Here is a 22,626-nt window from a genome sequence, read left to right as displayed (position 1 = left end):
TGAATTAAAAATACATTTCAACTAAAAACACTTACTTAGTCTGGCCTACTCTATGGCATCTATCTTCTGCTTGTTTGTCATTGTAAGGATTACAGTCAATATCATGAAGTATAACAACATTTGCTGAAGTCAGATTTATTCCTAATCCACCAGCTTTTGTTGATAGCAGAAACACAAAGATATCCATATCCGTATTAAACTCATCAATCAGATGAATCCTGTAAGATAAACAAATTAGGTTAAATCTCACTAAAAAGTTGTATAATGTAATTAAAATGGAAATCATGAAATGGAGATGATTATCACATGGGAAACAAACCAGAAGATGTCAACACATCTCTTGGTATTGTAGTTACTTCTCCTCTGGCTATACCATTGAAGAGCCTCCTCAATTCACCAACTTCTTTTCTATGACATTGCTACCCCTAGCAACTCTTACTTCAATTCAACTATTCAGATTCAATTAATTCCTAAATGACTATTTTGTCCTTTTTAAATTGTGGCTTAGCTAAATTCTGTGTACAGCTTTTCAATCCTTACCCTTCTCAGAGGTATGTCAGCTGCTACAGGCAGACAACATTTCTGATGAACCAAGGACCTCATGATCAAACTGATCAGTTGATTCTCTTTTTTTAAAAAAAGCATTATTTTTACCTTTACTCTAATGCAGAGGAAAAAAAAACACTCTGGCCCACAGGAACAAAATAATCAAAATATATAATGCAATTTAAAAATACTACACAATTCCTTCTTATATATAAGACAATTCCTTCTTTACTAAGGACAATCTATAAAACCTTTGGGAATTAAAAAAAACCTTAATTACTCTTAAAATAGGAAAGATTTTAAAACAATCTTGATGAAAGAGAAGGTGTTTTAGACTTTGAAAGATTTTTAAAGGGGAAAACCATAAAAAACACAATTATAATAGCTGTTTTAAAATACATTTGTATACAATTCAGATAGAAAAATTAAAAGAAAATTATTTAAATTTTGAGACATAGACCCGCTCTATCACCTAGGCTGCAGCACAGTGATGTGATCTTGGCTCACTGCAACCTCCGCCCCCACAGCCTTCCTAGTTGGGACTACAGGCTTGCACCACCACGCCTGGTGATTTTTGTTGTTATTGGTATTTTTAGGAGAGACAGGGTCTCATCATGTTGTCCAGGCTAGTCCTGAACTCCTGAGCCCAAGCAATCTACCTGTATCGGCCTCCCAAAGTGCTGAGATTACAGGCGTGAGCCGCCACGCTTGGCCATTGAAATTACTCTTAAGTTCATGATTTAAAGTAATCAAATGTAAAAATAACAAAATTCTATCCAGTGCTCTACACATTTAAAATTCTAACAAATAATAAAAATAAATAAGTGATTTTTAAAAAACTAACTTGAAATATACCAACCTTTCAGAAATCTGAGTCTTTCCATCTAATCTGAGGTACCTATGCTGATGATGTTTTAAGAGAACCTCTAAGATATCCAGCATCATGGTAAATTGGCTAAATAACACAACTCTATCACCCTGTGAAAATACATACATGAATTAGAAAAAACTGTTTTACTACTCAAAGCCTTGACAGGTCTAAACAATTAAGTGCTACTTAGATCATGTTGATAAATTTGTAGAAAATTCTCTATGATTAACTGCTTATTTAATAAAAATCAAGTAATAATACCTAAGATATATATCTTGTTGTAGCCTATATATGAATAAACTGCCTTAACTTCTAAATTTCAGGGTTAAAAGTTAGCTCTCAGTTTTGATTTTAAAGAACAGTTAAATTACTTCCTTTTCATAAGAAAAATATCAGAAAACGTGAAAAGTTGCATATGTGTGTACTATCTCAATTGTGATTTTACAAATTTAGGCTATTTCACATATAAAGAGCAGTATTACTTAAGTAACTATTTAACAAATGGTGCCTTCAAAAACTAATTTTGAAGCACACATACAGATTGCCACTTATGAAGTAATGACAATTGAGACATTTTTAAAACATCAATACAGATACAGTCTACTTTCTATTGTTTTTGTCTGAGGTTCCAAAGATGAAAGGATGTAATCAAGAAAACATGTCAAGAAAATGTTCAAAACACTATGTTCTAGAAGAATGTAGAACAGACATAGGCTAATTCAAGCAAGTCAGTGTGCTAAAATTACTTTAAGAAGTTTAACTAATTGGGAATATACAAAAGAGTGCCATTCTTCTTTAATACCTTCTGTTTCAATTCAGACAAGATGCATCCTAAAACTCGGAATTTTCCAGAATCTAAAATCAAGTCCATGTCTAACTGAAAGTTATTAATGTGTCGATACTGTTTACAAAGTACATGTAGTTCAAAGTCTGTCATAACTTCCATATCTTCAAAGATCAAGTCAGGGTTAGCCTCACAATGTGTAGGTTCCTTAAAACAAAACAAAACAGTATATTTAAAAATAAAAATAATTTATAATATAATCAGAAAAATTTAATGAAATTGTTTACACCTGATAAAATACCTAAATCACAAAACATTTTAGTGTAACAGATACAGCAAGGAAAATTAATAGTAATCTTTTAGGTATAATAAATGGGGAAAAGTCCTTACTGTTTTAAAGATAACATACTAAAACATTTACAGATGAAATAATGTCTAGAATTTGGTTCAAAATAACCTGGGGAGAAATCTGGGGTATAGATGAAACAAGAATGGTGTCATTATCAAATGGTAACTTTCAAAGGGGTAAAGTAACATATGGGCAGACAGTTTCATTTTGCAATTCTATTACAAGTGTTTGAAATTCTCCGTTTAAAATAATATAAAAAGGTTTTAAAAAGAAAATGGGTGAGCTGGGTACAGTGGCTCACGCCAGTAATCCCAGCACTTTGGGAGGCTGACGGGGGGCAGATCACCTGAGGCTGGCAGTTCAAGACTAGCATGGCCAACGTGGTGAAACCCCATCTCTACTAAAAATACAAAAATTAGCTGAGCATAATGGCAGGTGCCTATAATCTCAGCTATTCAGGAGGCTAAGGCAAGAGAATCGCTTGAACCCAGGAGGTGGAGTTTGCAGTCAGCAGAGATAGGCCATTGCACTCCAGCCTGGGTGACAAGAGCGAAAGCCTATCTCAAAAAAAACAAAAAAACAAAACGGAGGTTGATTTCAACACAAAGATCAATAAGGATAAACAACGATAAAATGTTAAAGGAGAAAAGAGGCAAAAATTAAGAGTAATTGCTAAAATTATAAAGAAGAAATAAAATGAAAGAGAAGTGCATTATGGAAGCATAGACTAGGAGTTAGCAAACTGTTCCTGTAAAGGTCCTCATCATAAATATTTTAGGCTTTGCAGGCAAGATGACCTGTATGGCAAGTACTCAACTCTGCTCCTGTAGTGAGAATAGCAGTCCCAGAAAGCAAAAACAAACAGGCATGACTGTGTTATAAAACCTTATTTATAAAAATAGTCACTGCCATGTGGCCACAATTTACCGACCTATGATGTAGGTTATCACTACTTCTTTGATTTATGTCCCCCAAATCACCTTGAAGTAGGTCTAAAATGTGTTTTTTGTGGCTGGGTGCAGTGGCTGATGCCTTTAATTCCAGCACTTCGGGAGGCTGAGGTGGGCAAATTGCTTGAGCTCAGGAGTCCAAGACCAGCCTGGGCAACATGGCAAAACCCCATCCGTACAAAAAATTAGCCGGGCGTGGTGGCATGTGCCTGTAGTCCCAGCTATTCAGGAGGCTAAGGTGGGAGGATGGCTTAAGCCCAGAAGGCAGAGGTTGCAGTGAACCAAGATCACCTGCCTTGGCAACAGAGCCAGACCTGGTCTCAAAAAAAGTTTTTCTTAAATATGTAGTTAAAGGTTTAGTATGCCCATAGGGTTCACCAATCTTATAGTCTAACAACTTAACCTCTTAATAAAGCTCAGTGTTAACATAATATGAAATCCTTACCTTTAGCATAAGCTGAGACATTTCCTTGAGTTTTTCAGCTGTGTAATATTGGCGATGTAATAAAGGATGATTGGCCATTTTCCTCAACTGCATCATGACATTGCACATTTCTGTATTTTTCTCTGTGACCCAAAGAGAACACATTAAAAAATAAAATCAAGTTCATAATTGTTGAAATATATCAACTAAGTTTTTAAATTATTTCTTCAAATTCCAGCTAGTTTTTGAAAATGAGCAAATCCCATTATATGACTAAACAAAATGCAGCCCCAGTACAAGATTCTTTTTCACATCGTGAAAATCAGATTATACCCAAGTTATTGATAGATTTTTTCAATCTGTTGAAAAGACCCAAATAGAGTTGCTCCTGGTTCTCCGACATTGGACACAACTCAATTTGATCTTTCTTGGGTGGTAACTGCTTGAGAACCTGAGAAAGAAAAACAGTTTTAGATAATCATTCTAGCAAAAAGAAAAACATAAGCTTAAAAACAATAAAAAATAAAAAAACGTGGATAAGCATTACCTCTTCTTTTACTCTTCTGAGAATAAATGGCTTTATAATTTGTTTTGCATGTGCTATTCTCTCCTTTTCATAAATACTTTGCTCATCTGCTGATTTCTGAGCAAAATAAAAACATATCCTTTTAGGAATTATTCATTTAAATTATCACAATAACAGCATTGTTACACAACATAATAATCTCCCTCACTACAGTCAGAGTTATTTTCTGTAGAAACTTGATTCATTCTAGAGGGAACTTCACATTTGAATTCTGAGTTGCCACGTACTTCTTGAAGCTGCATATGTGTTTTGAAGTTTCATAGTAGGTAATCATGTACTCTACTGAGGTAATCAATTTGTTCTTTTTTTTGGAAGAAAGAAAGAAAAAAAAGAATGAAGAAGAGGAAGAAAAAAGAAAAGAAAGAGAGAGAGAGAACGGGACTATTGCTTTCTTGCCCAGGCTAGAATGCAGTTTAGTAATGGGTATTGAAAACCTGTTTTATACCAATAATTATACTTGATGTAAACAGGAAGGAATAAGGGAAGAAAATAACAAACGAGCAGCCAACCAATATTTCATTTAAACCTATGAAATGCTATGCAATTACTGAGGAGTGATTTACTTCCAATTATGTAGTCACTTTTGGAATAGGTGTGAGGTGGTAATGTATGTTTTGTGTATTTAAGGTGGAGAGTTCTATAAATATTTATTAAGTTTACTTGTTCCGGGTCTGAGTTCAAGTCCTGGATGTCCTTGTTAATTTTCTGTCTCGTTGAGCTATAGAATCGTTAGCTCTTCTTGTTAGATTGATCTTTTTGCCATTATGTAATGTCCTTCTTTGCCTCTTTTGATCTTTGTTGCTTTAAAGTCTACTTTATCAGAGGCGAGAACTGCATCTCCTGCTTTTTGTTTATTTTTACTCTCTGTTTGGTGGGTAAATCTTCCTCCTTCTCTTTGTTTTGAGTCTTTGTGTATCGTTGCATGTGAGATGGGTCTGGATGCAGCATAGCAATGGGTTTTGGCTTTTTATCCAATTAGAATACATATAAGTTTAATACTGGCATTTGATGCTAGCTGGCTGTTTTGCCCTTTAGTTAGTGTAAATTTTTCATTGTGTTAATGCTCTTTGCTTTTTGATATGTTTTTGGAAAGGCTGATATTGGTTGTTTCTTTATATGTATAGTGCTTCTTTCAGAAGCTCTTGTAAAGCAGGCCTGGTGGTGGTGAACTCTCTAAGTACTTGTTTGTTCGCAAAAGATTTAATTTTTCCTTTGCTCATAAAGCTTAGTTTGGCTGGATATGAAATTCTGGGTTGAAAGTTCTTTTCTTTAAGGATGTTAAATACTGGTACCCACTCTTTTCTGGCTTGTAGGGTTTCTGCTGAGAGATCTGCTGTAAGTCTGATAGGTTTCCCTTTATGGGTAACCTGACCTTTCTCTCTGGCTGCCCTTAGTATTTTCTCCTTCATTTCAACCCTAATAAATCTGGTGATTATGTGTCTTGGGGTTGGTCTTCTTGAAGAATATCTTTGTGGTGTTCTCTGTATTACCTGGAGTTGAATATTACCCTGCCTTGCTAGGTTGGGAAAGTTTTCCTGAATGATATCCTGAAGAGTATTTTCCAACTTGGATTCATTCTCTTCATCACATTCAGGTACACCTATCAAACGTAAATTAGGTCTTTTCACATAGTCCCATATTTCCTGGAGACTTTGCTCATTCCTTTTCATCCTTTTTTCTCCAATCTTGTCTTCTCATTTCATTTCACTGAGCTGGTCCTCGACTTCTGATATCCTTTCTTCTGCTTGATCAATTCGACTGTTAAAACTTGTGCATACTTCGCGAAGTTCTCGTGTTGTGTTTTTCAGCTCCATCAATTCACTTATATTCCTCTCTAAATTGTCCATTCTCATTAACATTTCGTCAAACCTTTTTTCAATGTTCTTAGTTTCTTTGCATTGGGTTAGAACAAGTTCTTTTAATTCACAGAAGTTTCTTGTCACCCACCTTTTGAAACCTGCTTCTGTTATTGGAACACACTCGTTCTCCAAGCCTTGTTCCATTACTGATGAGGAATTGCGATCCTCTGTAGAGGGAGAGGCATTCTGATTTTGAGTATTCTCTACCTTTTTAGGCTGGTTTCTTCCCTCCATTATATATTTATTCCTCCGTCGTCTTTGTAACTACCGACTTTCTAACTAGGTCTGAGCGGACGTCACTTGTTGATTCTCAGCGCTGAAATCTGAGCAATCCGCTGCGCCGGCCAAAACAGCGGTGTTAAGATTGATGGTGCTTTTCTGCCCGGGAATCTCCGGACTCTGCACCAAGAACTGCCGCGCTAAGGCGCCAGCAAAACCGCCGCGCCGGCAACAAGAGTCGCCCTGGCAACCCGTGGGTCTCTTCCGCTGGGAATCTCTTGGTCCGTGAGCAACAAATATTCACCTGAAAGTGTCGCATCCTTTCGTTCTCTGCGCTTTCACTGGGAGCTACGAGCCTGAGCTGCTAGTGATCAGCCATCTTGGATCTCTCTCCTCAAATTGACGTAATCAGTTTGAACTGTACTAGACTGGTGATCAGAAGTCATCAACTGATGAGTCATGAACTGATTACCTAAATAACTCTCTTTTAAAAATGTGTCTACGTGTGGGTTAAGGAGGAGCTTAGGGGGTAGAAAAACCTTTATTTCTTAGTGGAAAATGGCCCCAAAAGAAAGCTAGTGCAGGCTAATGCGAAACATGTGGTCTAAAAACGGGGAATAGTCAAAACTGGTTATCTCGGAGAATTAAAAAGTAGAAATTTATGCTATGATGTGCAGGAGTCCTCCATATATAGAAATTAAAGATAGAAAGTAGTTCATAAAATCTGCTAGGCCATTTCAAACACTGTATGTTAAGTGGGAGGGAATTCAAATTAGTAAATGTTAAAAAGGCAGTTAATCTACAGTGGAAGAATATCATAGAAAATTCTTGCAAAAGATTAGTGATTTGGAAGAGAGCCAAGAATCAATATAAACACTGCTTTATTGAAAAATGTGGGAGTTCTTGAAGACTGTATCTTACTTTTCCTAAACAATAAAGAAGTAATGAAGATTTTACTGTGAAGAGGATTTCTTTACCATCAATAAAAGTTGTAACTTTTGTTTTATTAACTTTTATATTTCTCAGTATAGGCATTTTCTGGATATTCTAACTCTGTCTAGTTCTATAGTTTACCCATAATTTTGATATAGATGATATAAAGATCAAACTTTCCACACATATTACATATCTGAGCTCTTCATCAATTTAAAATTGTCATTCTGCAGAAAATTAGGATATTAACCAAGACTTTCGGCCATCAATTATGGAAATTGCTATTTGTTTTCCTGCATTATATTCTGGCTGATTTTCAAACTGATCCAAATATAGTTATCACCTACTTAAACTTATTTTATAGAGCATATGCACTATGAAAACAATAAGAGAGACGTACAAAAGACTGGCCCAGTTAAAACACAAGTAACACATTTGGAAGAAAATATGCATTTATGCTTACCGTCTTAGAGGAAAACATTCTTCGTATTTCACTGGTGCTACTACTAAACATGTGTGGCATAACAAAATTCAACAGTGACATGAGTTCTAACAGATTATTCTGTACAGGTGTGCCAGTGAGCAGCAAACGGTTATTTGCCTGTGAATGAAGGTAAAATCTGTATTAGTCTTTTCTTAAAGAGCCACTCCTTTCATGTCTACCCTCCCTGGTGAAGGAAGGGAGGAGAGATAAATTAAAATCTTTATTAATAATTTAACATTCTGTGATGAATGATTAGTAATTCAGATAATTGATGTCTGCCATTATCATCTATTATACTTAAGGCAGAATATGAAAACCACTGGTCTTATAAGTAGGTAACTTGCATCCTCATATCACCTTTATGAGGTGATGAAAGATTATAAAGTTTAACATACAGAGTAGGTGAATTATGGCTTATTATCTAAGAATTTTCTTTCATTTTAAAGGATTATTAAAAAACAAGATCAAAGAATATGTGACAGCGGCCATCTAGTCCATAAAGTGTGAAAAATTTACTATCTGCCCTTTTACAGAAAAAAACTTGCTAATACCTAACACAGAAAACTACATATATTAAATTACATAATCTAAAATTTTATGGTAATTTGGAAAACTTTACAAACATTCTCTTACATTAATTGTCATAAGGTGCTGGTAGCGAATGGAGCCCATATTCTTCAGCATATGGCCCTCATCGAAAATTGCGTAATTAAGTTTCAGCCGTCGAAACAGACTACGGTCATCAGAACTGCTGATGGCACAGTTATATCTGTCACCAAAAGAAAAAACATCTCTAAGGTTATACCTTTAAGAGCCTGGAGTCTAGCGAGATTTAAGGTCTTAAAAAATCATTTTTTATTTACATATTTCTAACAGCCAGTACTTAAAGAACAGCACTAAAAACAGGTAATACTTAAATAAATACTGATGTATTTGTATTTAATAATTATTGATGTACATTGTAACCAAGTTATGAAAGCTGCAATACATAATTGAAAGAAAATGTTGATGTTACAATCAGACAACTTCTACATACCTGGGAGGAGGTCAATTTGGGTATAATTTATAAGTAATCTGCTCCATGAAATGTTATGTTTTAGTAAGCACAAAGAACATGAAACTAAAACATATTTTTCTTTAAAACAATCTATTTTATTAAACTAGCAGAGTAGATCCAAGAAATAAGAGTTAATAGCTAGTAGCTTGAGACTGCATATGGAGCCTATTTAAAAAAAATAAATAAATAAAACAACAACAGGCCAGGTGCAGTGGCTCATGCCTGTAATCCCAGCACTTTGGGAGACCGAGGTGGGTGGATCACCTGAGGTCGGGAGTTCAAGACCAGAATGACAAACAGGGAGAAACTCTGTCGCTACTAAAAAAACACAAAATTAGCTAGGTGTGGTGGTACATGCCTGTAATCCCAGGTACTCAGGAGGCTGAGGCAGGAGAATTGCTTGAACCCGGGAGGCAGAGGTTGCAGTGAGCCAAGATCGCGCCACTGCACTCCAGCCTGGGCAACAAGAGCAAAACTCCATCTCAAAAAAAGAAAAAACAAAATTCTGCATGAATTTTTTAAGGACAGACACAAGAAGCCAGTAGTGAGAAATAATAACTACAGGTAAAATAGAACTTCAAATAAATCAAATAATAAATGTAACACAAGAGCATTAAGTTCTGTGCAAGATATTTGTATCAAACAATTACTACCAAGTAGTAGTCAACTTATCCAAAGTTATAGTTTTCATTTTTATTTCTGCCCTAACTCAAATTTTTCATTAAGAAAATGAGATTTCACTGTATTTATTACTGATACTTATTTGTAAATTAAAAATATAACTCATTTTGGTGAGATATCTCAAAACTGAGAGATTCCTATTACAAGATGCTTTTTTCAATTAAGTGGGCAAATCCTTTTTACAGTCATCATTAGTGAGGTGATGCACTAACAAAAACCTCCTATATTGGTGCTAGACACCAAACTAAACAATGCCTGAATCCCCAACATAAGTCGTTCTATTACTTTTGTATCACAGTTCACAGCATAAACTTTCCTACATAGTACTACTACATTTTTTTTCTTTTTTTAATTTGGGGGCTGCACAAATACCCATCCTCCCCAAATTTCTCAGTACTTACGTGGTCACAATTACATTGTAATCTTCATATCTACTATGAATGTTAAATCTAATTTGTTTACGTTCTTCTTGAGAACCTAGAGTTTAAAAACAATAAACACATTTTGAGTGTATTTATTGTGCTGTACTATATTTTAATTTTAAAAGAATTTTCAAAGTTAAAAGCAGAATGACATATTCTTACCATAGTAACAGAGCACCTTCAAAGTAGGGCACCATAAATTAACTTCCCTTAACCAGTTATCTATGGAACAGAAGAGATATTATTTGCATCTGCTACAACAGGGTATATTCACGCAGTTAAATGAACACTAAAGTTTGACAAGTGCTAGTTAGAAATTAGTCTTTTATGAAATAGAAATACCAGCCAGGCAAGGTGGCTCACACCTGTAATCCCAGCACTTTGGGAGGCCGAGACAGATGGATCACCTGAGGTCAGGAGATCAAGACCAGTCTGGCCAACATAGTAAAACCTCGTCTCTACTAAAAATAAAAAAAATTAGCCAGGCATGGTGCCAGGTGCCTGTAATTCCAGCTACTTGGGAGGCTGAGGCATGAGAACCCAGGAGGCGGAGGTTGCGGTGATCCGAGATCGTGCCACTATACTCCAGCCTGGGTGACAGAGCGAGAGCGAGACTCTGTCTTAAAAAAAAAAGAAAGAAAAAATGCCATGATGACTGTTTTTTATCACAGATCCTTTACAATATTACTCCTTATGAAACTTATGTAAAATGATCTTGCGGTTTTGTGAGGCATCAAAATGAAGGGCAGAGAATCAAATATTATATTTACAGTTGATTATTAACCGCCAATTTAAAGAGAAAGGTTTTCTTTGTTACATTCACATGTACAAATATTCTCTTATTCTAACTTCTACATCCAACAAATTGAGAAAGAATGGAACAGTTACATGAGTAGGAATTAATGAGATACCGTCATCCAGTAAACATTTAATTTTACATTTAAAAGTACTCATGTTCTTTTAGTCACTTTTAAAAGTTACTAAAAGTATTATGAACCAATAAGTGGTCCTTGGTCTATAGTTTTAAAACGAACTTACACTTGAGTTATTTTCTTTTTAAAAGACTGCCAATATAATCAAACACACATATATACACAAAGGAGAAAAGTATAAAAAGACCATAAAATTAATATTCATTTCTACAAACTAAGAAACCACAGCACGCCCTCTGATACACACCCATACACACACTGTCTTCTACCTATATAAAACATGGTAAAATTAAATACAGTTGTTTCCCGTATTACAAACCTATAGTTGAAGCTGGAACAACGATCAAATGAGGACCATTATTACCCTCCTGATAGAGGTATGCCAGAAATGCAATGGCTTGAATAGTTTTTCCTAGGCCCTAAAATTAAAAGTTTAAAAGATAACATATGAAATTTTAAAATAAGCAAACAATAAATAAATATATAAAAATACAAAATAAAAAGGAATACTTCTGTGCTGTATTCACTTTTGATTTCCCATAATGCAACTCTAAAGGAATTTCTACTATGTTCTTAGTTCTCAAATGACAGATTGATCATAATCTCCAAATGATAGTAAAACTTAACTTTACTGAGCAGGATGGATGGATAATCATTGCTAGTTCATATATAACACATGTTAATATGGAAGACTTTTTGCGCTGCATGGAAAGGATATAATTTTGCTTATTGCTCATACACAGTGAATGTTTAATATCCACTGAATGGTTTGAGGACAATATCCCATGATTAACTGGAGGAAACATATGCCTAATCTATCCTACCAATTCTACCATTAAGAATATAATCGAGAGAGATCCAAGATGGCTGATCACTAGCAGCTCGGGCTCCTAGTTCCCAGTGAAAGCACAGAGAACGAGAGGACGCCATACTTTCAGACGAATATTAGTTGCTCACGGACCAGGAGATTCCCAGCAGGGGAGCCCCACGGGTCGCCAGGGCGACTCTTGTGGCCGGCGCGGCGGTTTTGCTGGTGCCTTAGCGTGCCAGTTTTTGGTGCAGAGTCCGGAGATTCCCGGGCAGAAAAGCACCATCAATCTTAACACCGCTATTTTGGCCGGCGCAGTGGACTGCGCAGATTTTGGCGCTGGGAGTCAACAAGTTGGACGTCTGCTCAGAGACCTAGTTAGAAAGTCGGTAATTACAAAGACAACAGATGGATAAATATATAATGAAGGGAAGAAATCAGCGTAAAAAGGCAGAGAATACTCAAAATCAGAGTGCCTCTCCCTCTACAGGGGATCGCAATTCCTCATCAGTAATGGAACAAGGCTTAATAGATTATGAGTGTGTTCCAATAACAGAAGCAGGCTTCAAAACGTGGGTGATAAGAAACTTCTGTGAATTAAAAGAACTTGTTCTAACCCAATGCAAAGAAACTAAGAACCTTGAAAAAAGGTTTGACGAAATGTTAACGAGAATGGACAATTTAGAGAGGAATATAAGTGAATTGATGGTGCTGAAAAACACAACACGAGAACTTTGCGAAGCATGCACAAGTTTAAACAGTCGAATTGATCAAGTAGAAGAAAGGACATCAGAAGTCGAGAACCAGCTCAGTGAAATGAAACAAGAAGACAGGATTGGAGAAAAAAGGATGAAAAGGAATAAGCAAAGTCTCCAGGAAATATGGGACTATGTGAAAAGACCTAATTTACGTTTGATAGGTGTACCTGAATGTGATGAAGAGAATGAATCCAAGTTGGAAAATACTCTTCAGGATATCATTCAGGAAAACTTTCCCAACCTGGCAAGGCAGGATAATATTCAACTCCAGGTAATACAGAGAACACCACAAAGATATTCTTCAAGAAGACCAACCCCAAGGCACATAATCGCCAGATTTATTAGGGTTGAAATGAAGGAGAAAATACTAAGGGCAGCCAGAGAGAAAGGTCAGGTTACCCATAAAGGGAAACCTATCAGACTTACAGCAGATCTCTCAGCAGAAACTCTACAAGCCAGAAAAGAGTGGGGACCAATATTTAACATCCTTAAAGAAAAGAACTTTCAACCCAGAATTTCATATCCAGCCAAACTAAGCTTTATGAGCAAAGGAAAAATTAAATCCTTTGCGAACAAACAAGTACTTAGAGAGTTCACCACCACCAGGCCTGCTTTACAAGAGCCTCTGAAAGAAGCACTATACATATAAAGGAACAACCAATATCAGCCTTTCCAAAAATATATCAAAAAGAAAAGAACATTAACACAACGAAAAATTTACACTAACTAATGGGCAAAACAGCCAGCTAGCATCAAATGCTAGTATTAAAGTTATATATATTCTAATTGGATAAAAAGCCAATACCCATTGCTATGCTGCATCCAGACCCATCTCACATGCAACGATACACAAAGACTCAAAACAAAGAGAAGGAGGAAGATTTATCAACCAATCAGAGAGTAAAAATAAACAAATAAAAAGCAGGAGATGCAATTCTCGCCTCTGATAAAGTAGACTTTAAAGTAACAGAGCAAAAGAGGCAAAGAAGGACGTTACATAATGGCAAAAGGATCAATGTAACAAGAAGAGCTAATGATTTTATAGATCAACCAGACAGAAAATTAACAAGGACATCCAGGACTTGAACTCAGACCGAGAACAAGTAAACTTAATAAACATTTATAGAACTCTCCACTTCAAATACATAAAACATACATTACCACCTCACACCTATTCCATAAGTGACTACATAATTGGAAGTAAATCACTCCTCAGTAATCGCATAGCATTTCATAGGTTTAAATGAAATATTGGTTGGCTGCTCGTTTGTTATTTTCTTCCCTTATTCCTTCCTGTTTACATCAAGTATAATTATTGGTATAAAAGAGGTTTTCAATACCCATTACTAAACTGCATTCTAGCCTGGGCAAGAAAGCAATACTCCCATTCTCTCTCTCTCTTTCTCTTCCTTTTTCCTCCTCTTCTTTATTTTTTCTTTCTTTCTTTAAAAAAAAAAAAAAAAAAAGAACATCTATTCATGAAAAGATACTGTAAAAAAAAAAAAAGAATATAATCATGAGATATGAGAGCATATGACTGCAAAAGGACTTGGGTAAGAATGTTCATAGTTTTATTTTAATAGCCAAACACTGGAAATAAGTTAGGCATGATGGTGTATGCCTGTAATCCCAGAACTTTAGGAGGCTGAGGCAGGTCGATCACTTGAGCCCAGGAGTTCAAGACCAGCCTGGGCAACATGGTGAAACCCCATCTCTACAAAAATTTACAAAATTAGCTGGGTGTGGTGGCGCATGTCTGTGATCCATACTTGGGAAGCTGAGGTAAACAGACTGCCTGAGCTGAAGAGGCTGAGGCTGCAGTGAGCTGACATAGCGACACTGCACTCCAGCCTGGGTGACAGAGCAAGCCCCTGTCATGACAGACAGACAGGCAGAGGAAGGAAGGAAAGAAGGGAGGGAGGAGGGAGGGAAACTTAAACATCCATATCCATCAGAAGATCAACAAACTGCAGTGTATTTATACCATGGACTACCATATCACATAGCAATACTATTAATACATGTAAGAACATGGATGGATCTCAATAACATTATATTCACCAAATGAACCAAAAACAAATAGTATACAGTAAACTACACATACTGTATAACCAGAAGAAACCCATGACAATAGGTATGAGAACAGTGGTAGAAGCAATGACTAGAAAAAAGCATGAGAAACTTTCTGGGATGATGGAAAAGTTGCTCTGTAGTCACATGTGTGTACATGTATATAAAAAGTCACTAAGTTGTACATTTGTACATTTTACTGCAACTAAATTAGACACCATTAAAAAATGGTCTTAAAAAGCTACTGAGGAGATACAGTTCCTCAGAGGAAGTAAATGCCACCGAACTGTTGTGGACTGAATTGTGTCCACCTCCTCCCCACAGACAATACATATGTTGAAGTCATAACCCTCAATATTATTGTATTTAGAGATACGGCTTTTTAGGAGGAAATTAAAGCTAAATGAATTCATAAATGTGGGACCTGAACCCAATATGACTGTCCTTGTATGAAGAAATACCTGGCATGTGTACATACACAGAAAAGGCCACATAAGGACAGAGCAAGAAAGTGGCTGTGTGCAAGCCAAATAGAGGACTCAGAAGAAATCCAACCTACCAATACCTTGATCTTAGACTGTCTACGTCCAAAATTGTGAAGAACAACTGAGTCTGTAGTATTTTGTTATAGCAATGCTAGATGACTAAACCAACAACTTTATAAATATTGTGTTGTGCTTTACAGGTTACAAAAACAGTTTCATGGCTGTGTGCGGAGGCTCACACCCAGCACTTTGGGAGGCTGAGGTGGGTGGATCACCTGAGATCAGGAGTTTGAGACCAGCCTGGGCAACACAGTGAAACCCCATCTCTACTAAAAATACAAAAATTAGCTAGGTGCAGTGGTGGGTGCCTGTAGTCCCAGCTACTTAGGAGGCTGAGGCAGGAGAATCGCTTGAACCCAGGAGGCAGAGGTTACAGTGAGTAGAGATTGTGCCACTTCACTCCAGCCTAGGTGACAGAGTAAGACTCTGTCTCCTCAAAAAAAAAAGTAGTTTCACATAATATACACCTCATTTGCTACCAAATGCAATCATTTAAAAAAAAAATTTATTTTTATTTTTATTTTTTTTAAGACGGAGTTTCGCCATGTTGGTCAGGCTGGTCTTGAACTCCCGACCTCCAGTGATCCACCTGCCTTGGCCTCCAAAGTGCTTGGATTACAGGCGTGAGCCACCACGCCCAGCTGTAAATGCAATCTTATGAGATAGAAATTATCTACATTTTATTATTAGTTTTGAGAGATTAGGTCAACTGGCAAGGATCAGATAGCTCCTGAACAGTAAAGTTGGAGACCCCAAACCCAGGACTGATACCCAAGTGCAGTCACACTAATGAAATGCTGTAATTCTGTTTCTATAAGTATCTTGAAATTCTATGTATATTATTCACTTTTCTATTAGATAAACAGTATCTTTGTTTTAATGGCAGTATGAAGTATGTGTGAGAATATATCTTACAATACTAAAGATTACTTTCCTAGAAGCTAATTAGAGAACAAGTATGATTACTTTGTTAATTTTTATTTTAGGAATCCAACACATGGTGTAACATTTTCTTTGCTAAACATGACTCATTTTTAATATGTACTTTAAAAAACTATAGCTGGAGGAATGGAGGTGTTAGATTAAGGTCAAGTTTCCACATGACAACACCTGGACTACTGGCTGTAACAAACTTCCTGAGCTTAGCTTTAAGCAAATGTGATTTGGGAAAGAACAGAGAACCAGAGAGACATCTAACAAAAATAAAATAGCTGAAATGATGTTGATACGTATGTGGATTTATTCACTGACAAAGACGGGGATCTAAGTTAAAATTTTAAAGTCAGTTGTAGAAAAAGCACATATATTACATAAATGTATGTATGTACACATGTACATACACACACAATATCTGCAGAAGATAGTATCTAGAAAAGAAGATGCCAAACTAGTTCTTGTTTAACTGGTGGAATAGGTAACTTTGATTTTGATTTTTTATAATTTGTATTTTTATGTTTGTAACATGTATTTACTAATTTGATAATCAGAAAGAGAAATCTATCTTTATCTTGGGGAGGAGTGAGGACAGAATTAACTCTATCAAAAACAAAGGTGAGATAAAATATAAGATAATGAGGTGGCAGCAGTTAACTACAATAGCAAGTAAAATTTCATGTTTTAAATGACAGCAAGAATACCTTTTAATGACACTGTGAATTACAAATCCTACAAATAAAGTACACTTACCATTTCATCTGCCAAAATTCCATTAAGTCCATGTTTATGTACCAATGCCAGCCAATTCAAACCAACCTTCTGATAGGGCTTGAGTGACAAACTGGTAAAGAGAGAGTTACCAAATATTATACATTTATATTTATATGTCTATTAGTTATTACAATGCACATAAAAACTAAAATGCCTAGGTCTAACCTTACCTTTTAACTAATTGTTAGATGCTATATACACCTACTTAAAAAAATGAACCCAAGACATAAATGTTTTTTTAGATCTTCCCAAATTTTATTCTCTATTCTTCTTTCTTCTGGCAATAAGAATCAAGAATTTCCATATTTGGTCATAATCTAGTACCTCTAAATTAATTCCATAAAGAATTCGAATATTAAGTAGAATATATCACTAAGCTATTATTTATACTAGAAAATTGAATTGTATTGATTTGATTTTTAGCACATTAGAGAACTAAAAAGTATTTGGACAAAGAAACCACAAACATAATTTGCTACTTTGAAAGTAGGTTTAATAAACACTTTCTGAATGTGTGCCAGTCACTCCAATATCAGTGGTATGTGTAATTCTGGAGCACGCATGTATGTATTATGTGTACTATGTACAAATGTACATAGCACCTGTTTAGCAAAATTATTTCTATGTAGAAAGTAGCATCCAAGTGTCAAAAACCTTATTTAATTTGGAAACACATGAACAGACTAATCCCTGAGAATGAGTTGTTTGGAAGGTAAAATGGGAGAGTTATAAGGAATGAAAACAGTGGCTCATGCCTGTAATCCCAGCACTTTGCGATGCTGTGGTGCGCGTATTGCTTGAGCTCAACAGTTCAAGACCAGCCTGAGCAACATGACAAAACGCTATCTCTACCAAAAACACACAAAAAAATTAGCTGGGCATGGTGGCATAAGCTTGTACTCCCAGCTAATTAGGAGTCTGAGGTGGAAAGATCACTTGAGCCTGGGAGGCAGAAGTTATAGTGAGCTGAGATCATGCCATTGCACTCCAGCATGGGTGACAGAGCCAGACCCTGTCTAAAGTACAAAAAAAAAAAAAAAAAAGGAATGAAAACAATAGTTCAAATGGTTAAAAACTATTAACAGTTATCATTTATTGAACATCTGTTATATGTAGGCACAGATATCATTTTTCAAACATCACCTCATTTAACCCTTTACAAGTCCCATAAAGTAGCTACTATCATCATTTCAACAGATAAAAAAACTTAATTTGCCTGAGGTTGCATAGCTACAAAGTGTTAAGGCTAAGATTTTAATTCAGGATGTCTATCTCACTGCAAAGCCTATTCTCATATTCACTAGAACACCTTGTATTAATGTGAAAACATAAGACAAGGTCATGCCTCCTATTCTCCAGCTTTTATCCTATTCCCTTAATTTCCTCTTGCATACATCCTGTTTGCATACAGGGAAGGGTCTGGACATAGCTATAGTATAATACATTGTTAAAGGATCAAACTCTGAAATCAAGACACAATTAGAACTGATTGAAGAACATGTAGCTGAATGATGTCCATCTTAAATCAGAATCTATGTTTTAACTGTGGGGTATGCAACTTATAAAACATTTCTCATTTAACACAATTAAAAGTATAGGTAGGAGAAAAAGCAGCATTTCTAAGGTCTTTACAATTCTTTTGCTGAATTTTAAAAAAATGTCTGTCTTTGCTTTCCTAGTCAATATAATGTCTATGCTACTACTATAAAAGTAATAATAGAACATGTTATCATAGATATTTTAAATTCCAGATCCAAAACAATTCTTTCTACTATAATGGTGACAGTAAATGCTAATACTGGAATATTTACCATTTTTCAGGCTCTATGCTATGGGCTTCATATACATTATTTCATTTAATCCATATTAAAAATAGGAAATATTAATTATCTGCATTTTATAGATGAGAAATTCACTGGGGCTCACAGAAGTTAAGTAACTTGCCCAAGGTCATGTAGCTAACCAAATTTGTATCTGCAATGGTAGTGCCAGTATCCAATCCACGTGTGATCCAGAGCTCAGCACTTAACCAGTAAATAGTAGAAATGAAAAAATTCTCTCTTCCTGACCCACCCATCCTATGGTCAACACTGAGTTCTCCATTATTTTTATGCATCCTTCCCAATGCTTTAGTCATCCTGTGCACGTAAGGCTCACAATTTATGACTAATGAAACTTGATAAGGTAAGCACACATCACTTATAAATGCAGACAAGGGCTCACATGCCATCCCAACATACAACCTATCACAAATAGCCAAGAAATATTCTTAATAAATAAAAATTACTGAAATTCTTCATCACAATACATGTTGAGAACTCTATTTAACTGTCAAAATACTCATTATAACATCACATTTTAAAAAGTGATGAGGAAATTTAAAAACAACTACTATACAGATTTTTTAAAATTTAAATTATATTGCTTTATTCATAATCACAAAGAAATCCTGGTAAGGTGTTTTGATCATGACGTGACATGGTTTTATTATACTGAAGTATTTGTTATAAAAATATAAAGTGTTAATGTATATATGTTTGCTGTTGTTAGATTTGTCTAAATTACAAGTAGCTTGGTCACTTACTATCACCAAACTGCTGCCAATTATAGATCCTTTCTTAGCATGAAAGGATCAAAGAAAATGCAATTTTGATAAAGACTCTGAACGCATTTATTATAACAACATTTAAAAACAGGGTACCTATATTCTTTTCTAGTAGTTCTAATATTTAGGTGCTATATAATCATACTTCCCATTTATTTTGACACTTTACGGTTTTCTAAGAAGTTTCATGACTGAATATAAATCTGAACCACCAATTTACTGTTAAGAACACAGGGATTTGTTCAGGCCTTTTGAATAAGTGTTTTCTTCTCAACAGAGTACCAAACTATCTCTGAACTAAACATTTTCTTATCTCTCACTAAGGAAAAAAATCAATTTAGAGATTTTCTGAGATTATGTAAGAAAATGAGGCAACAGGCTATTTTGAAGTTACTTGTTTCATTAGGAAAAATAAATAAACAACTCCTTCCAGAGTTACCATGATTTTTTCACAGTCTGAAAATTCAATGGGTTTAAATCTGCCAGAGAAACTAGTTTCAAAATTATTTTCAAAGGTGAGAAAGGCATAAAATAGAAACATCAGGGGTATATACAATGTGCTAAATGTGAGTTTAAAATACACAACTACAGGGCTAGAGAGACTTGTTTAAAGCAGTTCATAGAAAACAGATTAGGGATGCTGTCTGATCAAATGTTTATGTCCCTTAAGTGTGACATGGCTGCTGCAAATACTACCACAACATTAGTTTGTACTGACAGAAATGTTCAAACTAAAACATTTACATACTACTACTTTTGAGTTAGTGAAACCACATCTGCATTTGCAGTGTTAATTTGCATTTGCGTCACTGTCAAATGGTCTCAGAGCTCCTGTGTAAGAACAGGATAGAAACTATCCGTCAAGCTCAGGATGAACAAGATCAGAAGAACCTTGGCAGATTTAGCTCAAAAGGCAAGACACACACGATTAAATATATTGTATTTTGAACATGTGAGAAATCTTTTCAGTTTAAGGCTGATAAATTATAGATTAATTAACTAAAGCTTTAGAGATGGCTACATATATAGTAAAAATAAAACAGGAGAAATACTAAGGTTTTTTCTCTTCCCTCATTGTATTATATTTTAAGCAATTTAAATTTTGACATTTTAAAATAAAGATTATGGATGTAATGGTTTTGAAGTATATATGAAAACTTTAACTTTTCCCTATAAAGATTTCATTTTTCACAAGCAATTCTGGAATATCTGTATTTCTAAAAGGCAAACTGTCTTCTGCTACAATTCACATACACTTGCAACAGTTTTTAGCAAAGTAAACTTTGTTATAAAGAATTTTTTCTGTTTAGAGAAAGATGTAAGCATGGTAGGTTATTTATCAGGTTAATCTAATCTGTGCTAATCAATCCTTTATAAAGCAAGGAAACAACTTTAAATGTCTATAAACTAAGTACCCACAATGCCTGGCTAGTACACCAAGTAAAAATTGCTTATGCAACTCTTACCTTGGCTGAAGAACAAAAATCAAGACAACAAATTCTACCCCCTAAAAGTGCACTTAAATAAACTCTAAAGAGACGATCTATACAGGTTTTAGAAGTTGTACTTTGGATAAGATCCAACAAGCACTTAAAAAAAAAAAAAAAACAGCAACAACAACTATTTTTCTCATCTATTAAATATTTTATTTTAAAAATCCTCAGCCTAATGGAAAGGACAGTTAATTACCTGATCAAACTATTTACAAATAACAGGACTTGGTGAATGTGGTTTTGAGAGAGAAATTTTTTAAGTGATGCAATAAAGCACTTGATTTTTAAAAATCCAAATTATGATAAAGTAGACTCAACTGGGTAAGTCTTGTAGAGTGAAGAACTCCCCATATCCAATGCTGGAGAACAAGAAGCAGCAGCTCCAACTACACTTTTAGGAGATGAATTTGCTGATATAGTTCTTTCTATGCAACAGAGAAAAGAGCTTCTTTGTGGGAACTGCATCACGTTTCCCTACACCATCCCATAGCACCCTAGAAGGGCACAGAAAAGATTGTAGCTTACTATTAAAGGCCAGTAATCATGTTTTTTTTTTCCATACCTTGATTTTAAGTTATTAACCAATGATCAGCAAATATGCTTTGATCATTAACTTAGAAAAATATCAGAAGTAAATAAAATCAGCAACTAAGGCAATTAATTTTAATGAGATCCTACTGCTAATCTTAACCTATCAGAAATATTCTGAACAGAAGTAACTCATTTTAAAGTTGCATAACATTGCAAAGTATGGATATACCATAATTCAGTACAATTATTCCCTATCTTAGGAACTCCATTTGTTTCCATGGTTTTGCCACTATAAATAGTATCATACTATTAACAGTTTTATACTATTTTTTAAAAAAGTATTCCGAACAGTTTTGCATCTCAAAACTACTTAAAAATATACAAACTTTTAAAGGAAGTTCAAAACAATTCCCCCCACCCCAATCCACCAACAACATGCAAAATGTGGGTGATCACAATTACAAAAACCACTTTAATATGTACTGGCCGCTGGACAATATTTCTGTGTTTGTTTTTTTGCATGAATTCTGGTAAGGTATTTTACTGAAAGTAGCAAATTGGGGAAATAAGTATACTTATATGATCTATTTAATCAAAGTTATCTGTCCTTTCCCTTTCTGATGTATTTCTACTCCAAAAGGAGATTTTAAAAGCTGGCTTTATCAAAGCATTTAAAACATTTCGTCACAGTATGGGATATCTTTCATTTTATTTATGATTAAAAAGAAAAGGAGCTAGGAAAGGAATTTTTACACTGATGCAATTAAGCAGCTGACATTTTTTTAGGACATCAAATTTATGCATAGGAGTAGCTAAAACCACTTTTTCAGTTTCCGTGATTATATAAACAATTATCTGTCATCAGGCAAAAAAGACACAGGTCATATAGTATCATACCATCCCCCCCTTTAATTTATAATGATTTGATAGAATAAAATATCCTATTTGGGGGTGGAAGAAATGAATGAAAAACAGTTCACAGTCCACTTATGTGCCATTACAGAATACCTGG

At 35.1% G+C, this 22,626-nt stretch overlaps 1 protein-coding gene across 3 annotated transcripts in view; it reads right to left on the bottom strand.

The window, feature by feature from the left end:
• The window catches only part of SMARCAD1 (SWI/SNF-related, matrix-associated actin-dependent regulator of chromatin, subfamily a, containing DEAD/H box 1), an 86,761-nt gene that overhangs the window by 7,329 nt on the left and 56,806 nt on the right, over positions 1 to 22,626 (bottom strand). For all 3 annotated transcript variants that reach the window (XM_012437771.2, XM_012437770.2, XM_012437772.2), the window contains 12 exons: positions 16,965 to 17,055; positions 11,417 to 11,516; positions 10,328 to 10,387; positions 10,145 to 10,220; positions 8,639 to 8,774; positions 7,985 to 8,122; positions 4,472 to 4,567; positions 4,258 to 4,375; positions 3,946 to 4,067; positions 2,220 to 2,408; positions 1,406 to 1,524; positions 36 to 218 (listed from right to left, as the gene is read on the bottom strand). In XM_012437771.2, coding sequence (XP_012293194.1) covers positions 36 to 218; positions 1,406 to 1,524; positions 2,220 to 2,408; positions 3,946 to 4,067; positions 4,258 to 4,375; positions 4,472 to 4,567; positions 7,985 to 8,122; positions 8,639 to 8,774; positions 10,145 to 10,220; positions 10,328 to 10,387; positions 11,417 to 11,516; positions 16,965 to 17,055 — 1,428 coding nt within the window. The remainder of the gene's footprint in view (positions 1 to 35; positions 219 to 1,405; positions 1,525 to 2,219; positions 2,409 to 3,945; positions 4,068 to 4,257; positions 4,376 to 4,471; positions 4,568 to 7,984; positions 8,123 to 8,638; positions 8,775 to 10,144; positions 10,221 to 10,327; positions 10,388 to 11,416; positions 11,517 to 16,964; positions 17,056 to 22,626) is intronic.

The sequence above is a fragment of the Aotus nancymaae genome, unplaced genomic scaffold (genome assembly GCF_030222135.1).
Source record: "Aotus nancymaae isolate 86718 unplaced genomic scaffold, 86718_ANA_hifiasm-v0.15.2.pri h1tg000006l, whole genome shotgun sequence".
NCBI classification, from domain to species: Eukaryota; Metazoa; Chordata; class Mammalia; order Primates; family Aotidae; genus Aotus; species Aotus nancymaae.
The sequence above is the reverse complement of the archived record's forward strand: the minus strand, read 5'-3'. Positions and strand labels throughout refer to the sequence as shown.